Genomic DNA, 10508 nt, shown 5'->3' with positions numbered 1-10508 from the left:
GTCTTTCTTTGTTTCCTCCCCCCCCACAGCAGCCTCACCTGCAAAGCCACATCGGAGGACAGCGGAAATTCTCAGCGGACACTTTGCTGACTGACAGTACCCGGGACGGACAGACAGATACCTTAGTGTACTTTTAACATGGAGAAGAGCCGGGCAGAGTAACTAACAGCAGCCTATAGTAACCACAAGCAGACTGTCAGAGAGGAGAACGATCTTCACAATGACCCGTTAAATTCCTGCCGCCGATGCATTCTTTGGAGAGCGCATCGAACATCTCCTAACAGCAGAGGAGACGAGCAGAGAGGCCTTTATTCGTTTATTTCAGTCTTCAGATGGACCGAGTGCCCTCGGCACTGGCCGCTAAGATGCACTGGATCACGCTGGTGCTCGCCGGCTTGACTTTCTGGGGCAAAGTGACTATTTGTAACTGTTTCGACTACGAGGAGCCAGACTATGATAATTATGAAGAGGAAAGAGCGGAGACCATTGACTACAAAGACCCGTGCAAAGCTGGTGAGTCCTGTTTTAGTTTTTAACTATAAAATAACATTATATTAGTAAAAAGTGTTTTTACGCGTCTGGTCGCGGTGTTCCAATCCCTCGAGCGCGCTGGCTCTTGTGGCACGTGCTATGTGTGTATTAGAGATGACAGCGTGTGTGTGTTTGTGTGTGTGTATGTGTGTGTGTGTGTCTGTGTGTGTGTGTGTGAGTGGGGGCAAACTGGTCCAGATGGATACCCCTTTTTCCCCACTAATTATAACCAAGGGTTTTGATCCATCGGTGGTGCAACGTGCAGCTCGATGACGGTCCTGACAAGCCTGTGTCCTCCTGAAACGCACGCGCACACATTAAGTGTGTGTATCACCTGTAGGCATAATTTTTGTCTTGATACTGTCCGAAATGTCGGTGCATATATGGACAGGCTGTGCATGCAGCTTATCTGTGGGTGTTTGCTCGTGCGTCCAGATGCTAAATCAACCATCAAAGAAGATGAGAAACAGCTGGACTCACTATACCAAAACAGACGCTGATGCACGCTCTCTCTCTCTCTCTCTCTCTCTCTCGCTCTCTCTTTCTCTCTTTCTCACACACACTGTGATAAAATGTTTGTTGGACCTTTAGTGGCAGTCTGGGAGCTGCTGTGGAACAACAGTGAAACCAGATGATACCGACAGTAGACATGTATATTATTAAAAAGGAGCATTTCGATCATAAATTAATTCACTTTTGTTGAAAAAGTGTTGCCACTGAATATTCTCTAGTCTATACATTAAAAATGTATGTTTTTTCTCAGTATGTTATAGGTCTTTTATAGGTGTGTGTGTGTGTGTGTGTGTCTTGCGTAGTGTGCTCCACCCATATGAACTCATGTTTTTGACACAAAGCTGGAGATTCACTTAAGATTTTAGCCAGTTTTAAACTAAGCTTTCTGTCTTCCTTTTATTTTGTTCTTTCTTTTTTCTTTAAGACCATATTGTATGTCCTGTATATGCAGTATTTGTTGGTGTCCAGTCCATCTACTTCTTGTAGTCTTAATGATTTGAATATGAATAATGAATATGATACCTGAGCTTTAGTAATGATACTGGCACGGTGATCATAGATCAGTCCCTTAGTCTTTGCATTTGTATTTACATTCTTTTTCAGTTAACAAAAGGTGCTACAATACACGTAAGCAGTCATATAACTTTGCTTAAAAACAGCGTTTAAAAATGACTAAGTGTTGTGATTTCCAATTATAGGAAACATATAATCAGAGAATAAATCAACAAGCCTATGAACCTAAACAAACAAGTCCAGCCCTAAATCTGCTTTCATCTGGCACTTGTTCTTTTGGGTGTCATGTGGCACTTTTCTTTAACATAAGAAATACTCTCTTTACGATCATCACTCTTTGTCTGGACCATGTATCAAAGCTCAGTGAGCAGGACATCATATTGTTGCATGTTAACCCTCCTACAGTACCAGCATCATTCCTACAGAGCTGCTGGAGGAACCTCTCCTCTGCTCCTCTTGCCTTCTGTTTGTTGCAAGAGAGATGGGGTGGTGTTGCATCTTTGTCTGGATTCTTGTTTTGGTTACACCCGTCTGACTGTGTATGTGTCGATGCCTTTGTGCACACAAATGGCTATATGTGTTTTAATGGCACTTTCCTTAATGTTGTCTGTGATGACACGTTGGACTGATAAGAACTCCACCTAGAACACTGAGTGTCCACATGCAGGCCAACACACATTCCTCACATACCAAAAACACAAACCTGACAACTCTGGACACTAGCCTGCGTGTGTGTGTGTGTGTGTGTCTGTGTGTGTGTGTATGTGTGTGTGTGTTTGTGCGTGTGTGTGTGTGTGGGGGTCTCATGTGCATTTTACACTGATCCCTGTGTGAGTGATTTTATGTTGATACTGCAAGCCTATGACTTTGTGGTTTTTAGTTTAGGCTAAGACCTGACCGTGTATGTGTGTGTGTGTGTGTGTGTGTTTGGATTGAAGCCCGGCAGGTTACAGGGAGACATTCAGTCTACATATGTTTGAGTAACTAAGCAAATCTTGCTGGTTAAAATAACTAATTAAAAAAACACAAGCAAAGTTTTTATTTGCTGGAAAGATCAGTGTACATAAAGAATGTATTCATACTTACATGCTTAGATTTTCGACAGCATTTGCACACACGAGTATCCCTTTTCTCTTAAACCTCTCCATAATTAATACTTGTTTCTGTTTTTCTGATTTTGTGAAAATCATGTGTGCACGTTTTACAGAGTCTTTACATCTGTACACAATTTTGCCATTATCAGATAGTTGACAGCAGAGAGCAACCAATAACAAGTCCAGATAGGGGGGGGGCGGGGGGGGGGGGGGGGGGGGGGGGGGGGGGGGGGGGGGGGGGGGGGGGGGGGGGGGGGGGGGGGGGGGGGGGTCCCTGTCTGGACTTAAACTGGGAACATTAGATTTACATGGTACGCATGTTTTGTTCAGATTAAATGTAAATCAAATGTCAGTGCCACTTTATTCATGCTGGAGAGTGGTCCTTGTTTCTTCAAACAACCCAGCGCCAGTATGGACATTTTCTGTAGCTACCTACCAGCATGCACATGTATGTTTGTATGTGTGACAGATTTCAAAACTTGTATTCTAGCACTCTATTTTGCTCCTGTTTCTGTACTTAAATTGAGTCTTAAACCTCAAGATAGCATGAAATTCTATGCTTAATTTGAAACAAATTCAAATCAAGTGGATAGGTTCTCATGGCATTTAAAGGTCCCATGGCATGGTGCTCTTTGGATGCTTTTAGTGGTCCCCTAAAACTAATAATACCATATCTATTTTATACAGACCTTAGGTGTCCCCTAATAACATATCTGAAGTAGTATTCAGTAGTATATTTTATATAGACATTAGTGGTCACCTAATACCATATCTGAAGTCTCTGTCCCCAAATTTGAGGTGAAATGTGTTGTATTTATAAGTGCTTTTCTAGTCTTAACAACTACTCAAAGCACTTTTACAACATACAGGAACCATTCACACACACATTCATACATTGTGGCCAAGGTGCCACCTGCTCATGAGATAAACACTCACACACACTTACACTCAGATGGCGCAGCATCTGGGGCAATTCAGGGTTCAGTTTCTTGCCCAAGGACACTTCGACATGGGATTGCAGGGCCAGGGATTGAACCACCAACCTTCCAATTGGCAGGCAACCGCTCTACCACTGAGCCACAGCCACCCGCAGGCAGAGACTGGGGCTGTGACCTTGACCAAATGCCTTTAACTGTATATAGCCTATATCATAATTTAAACAAGTCTCCCAAACAGAAACAGGTATCTCTGTCTCCCTCGCCTCTGCCTGCTGCGCTGTGGCCGTGTGTGTGTGTGTGAGGTTCCCGTTGATCTTATTATGGACTTGTGATATTTAACCAAAAGATCCATCAACGGTGAAATACAAGCCTCTTACTTATGAGAGCGGTCTGAGAGACCCCCAGCTTACAGCGGGGTCTCCGAGCATGACTGGCCGAGCAACAAGCTACCGGCCGCGGCAGGCATCTGCTGGCTGTTGCATCACTTTACGGAGCTTCTCTTTTAAATTTTTTTTTTTTACATATTTAAAAAATAAACAGTGACAAACAATTACAAACAATACACTGAGACGAGAAAGTGTCCAGGGCCACTTTACGGAACTTCTCAACTCCAAAAACTTTTAAGCAAATTGTCACTTCGTCAACAAGTTTTGCAATACTGCCTATATTTAAAATCAATACAGTTCATTTCTTGCCTAAAACGTTCTCAGACGTAAATTTAGTGACGAATAAGATGGCAAAAATGGTTAAAATTGTCCTGTTGTTGGTCTGTCTGTACCGGAAACCCGACTCTCATTGACCTAGGTTCCTACGCGGGAAAGGGAAAAGCAAAAAGACTCTGCCCTGAAGTAGGAGCTGAAAGAGTTAGAGGAACTGCAGTCAGAGGAACTTAAAATCGCAGTATTGGTCCAATCGGAACACAACAAAAATAAAGGGTTCTCGGAATGTTATGTTCTAGGAAATACGGCTAGTGTTGCCAACTTGGCGACTTTCTTGGTAGATTTAGCGACTTTTCAGACCCCCTTACTTATGAATATAATTTATACTGTCTGGAGCTCATTAATTAAACACAGCATTGTGAGCAGAAATGGATAAAGAAAATAGTCTCTTGAATGGCAAGTTGAGTTTCAAAGCCCTTCCAGATGGCTCTCTCCACAAGACTAAAGTTATTTGCATGTACTGTTGATGTGAACTGAGTTACCACCATTTGACGTCCAGTCTCAAATACCACATGAGCATTAAAAACTTACCTTTTAAAGTACATTCAGAACAGATAAAACCAGAAAAGATGAATTGCTAATTAAACATTTTAATCAGTTGGCTGTCCTAATATGAATATATTACCACGACTCACATATAGAAGCACAGCAGTTCACTTCCCAACATCTGCATATGATCACACACACATACACATTAACATCTAAACATATAAACAGGTATGCACACACAACGTAAGTACAAATCGGGTTTTCACGTGCACACATGCACATACGTTTGGTTTACAGTAGGTTTTTTTGCACATCCATTGCCAACTAAATAATTGATAATGAAGACAATTGACAGGTGCACCTCTAGTGTGGACCTATGTTGTTGTCAGTGTGTAAAGAATTAGTGAACGGCTACCTCGAACCACGTTTTTCTCAGATTCAGTCTCGGATTCAACAGATGGCGATCGACGATGTCAAAAAGCTTATCCATGCATCTCCAACTGCAAGTCTTGACACTCTTGACAGCCATAGCCAGACTTTTCAAGAGCTGGAGGTGAAGCTAGCAGATATGGAGGTCAGAAACCAAAGATGCAACATCTGCATTGTTGGACCAAAAGAGGGGCTAGAAGGCTCTAACGCTATTCATTATCTGTCGCTCCCTGCCTAAGTGGCTCCAGAAATTGGCAGATGTTCAGATAGAGATTATGAGACCCCATCGAATTTACAGTGAAAGCCCAAAGAAGAACACCACTACTAATCGCATGTTACACAACCAGGTAGGCAATCCTACAGACTGCGCTGAAATCTCCGCCAATGTTGAAAGATTTGCTTTTCTCCGGACTACAGCAACTTCACGGTCAAGCAGCGCCAAGCATGAGTCAAGGGCCTGGATTTTTTCCAGCTTTAACAGGCAACACTGACAATTAAGGAAGGCTCCCAGTACATACCTTTCCATCTTTGCTAAGGATGCTGAAGGATTTGACAAAGTGAAAGAAAGTACTAGGTTGCTTTTCCACATCTACTTTCATTTAGAATGCAGTTTTTTAAAATGAGTGATCTTGCCTTTTTAGTTTAGAACTGTGGTAGTCTGAATGCACCTCACAAGTGAGCCAACACCCTAGCCATACTTAACCCTCATGTTGTCCTCGGGTCGATTTTTTTATAACAACTAAAGGGCCTTTAAAATAAGTGCTGAAAACGTCAACATTAGAAATATAAATTAACTTAACATCAAAAAAAGCACCAACAACATTGAAAAAGTGACAAAAATGTCGGAAAAAGGGAGCATAATGTTTCTTGGTTGATGGGAAGACAACATAAGGTTTAAAAAGAGAAATGTTGACATTGCGTTATTACAGGAGACCCATTTGCTACCAGTCAGATGCTGGAGTTAACGGACTGTTCTTTTGTTGTTGGTGTGGACTTCAATGCTGTGGGACTCAAATATTGCTCAGTCGAAGGCAAAGGTCACTGGGGTTCAGGTGCAAGCCACAAATGCTTTGAAGTCGTGGACCAGCAGCTTGGGTCTTATATATATTTGGAATGCAGTGAATCCCACTTGTAAGGATTATTACTTTTTCTCAGGTAGACATAAATCTTTTTCCAGAATAGATTTTCTTTTTGCATCCCCTTAATATTTCATTCAATTGATAAAGCAGTGTTACTTCGAATGTCATTGTAGGACCATAAAAGGGTCCTCTGCGTTGCCTCCCTAGACTGTCTGTCTCAGCGTGCTGCTAGTTGGTGCTTTAATACTTCTTTACTGAAAAATGAATCCTACATCACTCAGTTTATAGCAGAATTCCAGATATTTGTAGACATTTATGTTGGCTCTGTAGGAGACCCCAGAATATTGTGGGACGCATTAAAAGGTTTTATCAGAAGCAATACCATACTTTTCTTCCGTAATGCGTGCAAAGCTACGTCACTTCAACTACAAAACCTTGAAGCTGAGTTCACCAAGTTAGACTCATTGTTTCAAACTAATTTTACTGATATAGCTTTAGAATGATCATTAGTCAAGGAGGAAATAAACAACATTCTGAAACAGAAATCTGAATTTATAATTCACTGAGCAAGACAGCACTATTACTTTCATGACATCTCCTTGTCATTAGAATAAGGTTCTGTGACCAATTTGCAGATATTCCCTCTAAAAAATCCCCCGATGGTAATATCAGAACTGACCCTGTTGAAATACAAAAAAAACTTTCATACATGTTATTCCAATTTGTATGAATCAGAGGTTACTTTGCATAAAACTCACTGTGACAGCTGGTTGAATCAGCTTGATTTGCCTCAATTACCAGAAGAGGAATCAGCTAGCTTAGACAAATTGATCACTTTAAAGGAACTAGGATTGGCTGTACAGAATATGCAACTTTTTGGGAACAATTCCTTATTGATGTGATTAACTTCTCTTTTGAGAAGGGCAAATTTTCATGGAATGTTAACACAGCCTTAATTCCCTTACTCTTGAAAAAGGATAAGGATCCTACGGAGTGCTCTAGCTACCTCCGAGCCTGCTTAACTCTGATTTAAAAATCTTTAAGACGGCTTATCCACATTGTTGATGCAGTGGAAGACAGTAAGACCCCAATGTCACTTCTCTCTCTTGATGCAATAAAAGCCTTTGATAGGCTTGATTGGTCATTTCTAGGGTCAGTCTTAGAGGTGATGGGCTTTGGTAACACTTTTATTTGTATTCTAACCCCTCATCCCAAGTCTTAACCGGACAACCTCCTCCTCTTTGTTTCCAGTTTCTAGATCTTCACGCCAAAGCTGCCACTTGAGTCCTACACTATTTGTCTCCTTCTCAAGCTATTCGCCAATCGATTATTGTTTCACCAATATGCATTTGTAATACACAGCATCCTCTCTCACTATTTGTGAACAATATTTGTTTTGTTTTTAGAAAACCCCTCTATCTCTTCCTCACCTTCTATCATTAATCGAGGCGTGTTGCAGCTTATCAGGCTTTAAAATTAACTGATCAAAGTCTACAGTGCATCCTTTAAATTATCCTGCTCGCAGTTCAATTATCCCTACTAACATCCCCATTGTTAAGCAGTTTCGATATTTAGGCATTGAGGTTTTCCCTTAAACCAGATTGTTAGGCATAAATATTCTGGTGCTCTGAAAAACATTTGAAAAGATATGGAAAAGTGGATGGATCTCCCCCTGTCTATTCAAGCCTGTATCTCTGTGAATGAATTTTTCACCCAGGATTAATTTTGTGAGTTCTATGCTACCTTTTTCCCCTCCTTCTGGTTATTGGCATAAATTACAATCAGCAGTATCCAAATTTATCTGGAAAGGAAAACGGCTTTGAATGGTGTCCTCTCAGTTCCCAACTTTAAACATTATTCATGGTGCTTTGTGTTAAGACCCCTCCTTACATGGTTCAACCCAAATATGTCTGTTTGCCGGCGTACCCTAGAAAATGCTACGACAGAGCCTTGGTCACTCCAAGACGTTCTTTTTGCCCAAAACTCCAACAAACAATGCCAGCTACACTTTGGCCCCATTATCTCTCATCTTATCAAAACTTGGAGTTTGGCTAAAACATACTGCCATATAGCTTGTAACTGGCACACATTTTCTCCATTATTTAACAATACAGTGCTCCTGATTGGTGGGAGGCCGATAACAGCTCCGCAGTGGGAACAGAGGGAGTTCATTGCCTAAAAGACATTTTTAGTAAGGTTGGCTTGTTATCTTTTTCTGAGTTACGAAATGTATTCAATCTACCACATTCCTCTTTTTTCTTTTCCCTTCAATTAAGATCAGCACTCAAAGTAAACGGGTCCGCTGGCAGAGGGCTCTGTCCATCCATCCTTTCCGGAAGTTATTTACTATGCAGCCAAAAAACTGTGGCATGGTATCCCGGCTTTATCAGTTCTTGGTGATATCTGGCCGGTCTGCCTTTCCTATTGAGAGGATCTGGGTACGCGATTGCCCAGACCCTTCTCTCGACTGGCAGACAGTAATGGTCTAACATTCCAGAAGTATCTCGCAATCCAAATTCTCCGCAGATTCACTAAAATTTCCCCCCTCTGAAAATGCATCACATGAAGGGGAGTAACAGTCCTTTATTCACGTTCTGCCCACTAAATGATCAAGGTGCATCTTTACATTATCTGGTATTGCTCTACTGTTCTGGAACAAAATTGCATCCAAAATATCTGCTCTGATTAATGATACTGTACCCGTTACTGTCAATGTTTTGAATCTGAATGATCTGGTAGTTGGAGGAGCCCCGGGAAGGACACTTGGCTCAGCAGTGCTGCATGCTGTAGATTTGTGCTACTGCCTTCTCACTTCTTGTGCCCGTCTACCCGTCAAAGTCTCTTGTTTGTGTGTTTGTCTGTGTCTTTTTCTGTGTGTCGTGTTTGTGATCTGTGGGCATCGTTCTTGCTGTTGTGTTTTTTGTGGTGTCTCCGTCCTTCCCGTATTTCCTCTCTATGTGTTTGAGTGAAACATTTGATCGCAAGGAAAGATTGTTGAAAAGGTGAACCATGCCTTCTTTGGTGTGTGTAGTGTACTTTTCTGTATGTTGTCATCTGGACCAAAGTTTTGCACTTTTGTTTGGCCCTTTATATAAAACAATAATTTGATCACAAAAAAAAAGAATTGGTGGCTGTGTGTTTCTGTGTGTGTGCAGCTTGTAAGAAGTGGAAGCGCAGCTCATTCCATGCCTGACCCTGTGGCATCGGTCTGAGTGGTTGGTATTCCGCCTCCTGTTTTTGCTGGGAAAACACAAGGGGAATATTTGGCTGTCTGCTTATCTCCTCCGAGTCCTGCGCTGGTAGACAGGAGAACACACACTTCCAGGTCTTTGTGAAGTGATTTCCCTACGCGAACTTAGACGCACATGCACACACTCGATACACACACACAAACGCAGAGCTCCCTCCATTCACCCGCGCTTATCTCTTCCTGGTTGTCTGCATCCTGCTACTCAGCTGGAGATGACACACACACGCGCACGCACACACACACTTGTACAGACGTGCCCAAGCTCCTATGCTCACTTAAGAGTCATTCATGCTTCCTTCCAAATCACTGTTCTCATAAAATGCTCACACACACACACACGGAGTGAAAGCAAAACAAACCACAATGTCCAAGTGAAGCTGTGGGTCATTTCTTCAGGAGTGACCCAAGATACCCAACTGCCTGTTCTTCAAATACACTAATGGTTTTTCACAGGATTGTGCACCAGTACTGAACAATACATAATGTGCATTTTCTGATGGTTGTACATATCTGAACTCAGTTGTTACAGTACAGGAATCACAATAAGCTGCAAGAAGGGTGTTAAACAAAACAAAACAGCATTACGCTTTTGAAGAAAATTTAAAAGAAAATTAAAAAAAATGGACATCATGCACCAACAACAGCAATACGTATTAAGCAAATCCTGAAATGAGGAATTATTCGTAGTCAGGTAAAAGAGTTGACAGTGATTTTGTGTTGCGTGTAGGAATATTAGTAACATAAATAGTTACATCCCAGTTTCCATGTGGAGCTTGAACCAGAGCCTTCAACTTGAGAGAAGATCTCCACTTAGCTACATACATGAAGTGGTTCAAGTTGGCTCATTCTGTTGTTCAGATTAAAGCTGGCTGCCAAGTCTTAGGGGAGTGGGTCTTGATACAGTGCTTATGTTATACATAATATTAGTCATGAGTTTTAAATTTCTTTTTTTT

At 41.6% G+C, this 10508-nt stretch overlaps 1 protein-coding gene across 3 annotated transcripts in view; it reads left to right on the top strand.

Annotated features, from left to right (window-relative positions):
- The window catches only part of tll1 (tolloid-like 1), a 50810-nt gene that overhangs the window by 1560 nt on the left and 38742 nt on the right, over positions 1-10508 (top strand). For 2 of the 3 annotated variants that reach the window (XM_034898605.1, XM_034898625.1), the window contains exon 2: positions 30-513. In XM_034898605.1, coding sequence (XP_034754496.1) covers positions 333-513 — 181 coding nt within the window. In that variant the 5' untranslated portion in view covers positions 30-332. The remainder of the gene's footprint in view (positions 1-29; positions 514-10508) is intronic. The other variant, XM_034898613.1, reaches the window with a different exon arrangement.

Source organism: Etheostoma cragini, chromosome 2 (genome assembly GCF_013103735.1).
Source record: "Etheostoma cragini isolate CJK2018 chromosome 2, CSU_Ecrag_1.0, whole genome shotgun sequence".
Classification (NCBI taxonomy): domain Eukaryota; kingdom Metazoa; phylum Chordata; class Actinopteri; order Perciformes; family Percidae; genus Etheostoma; species Etheostoma cragini.
This window is presented reverse-complemented; position numbering and strand designations above follow the sequence as displayed.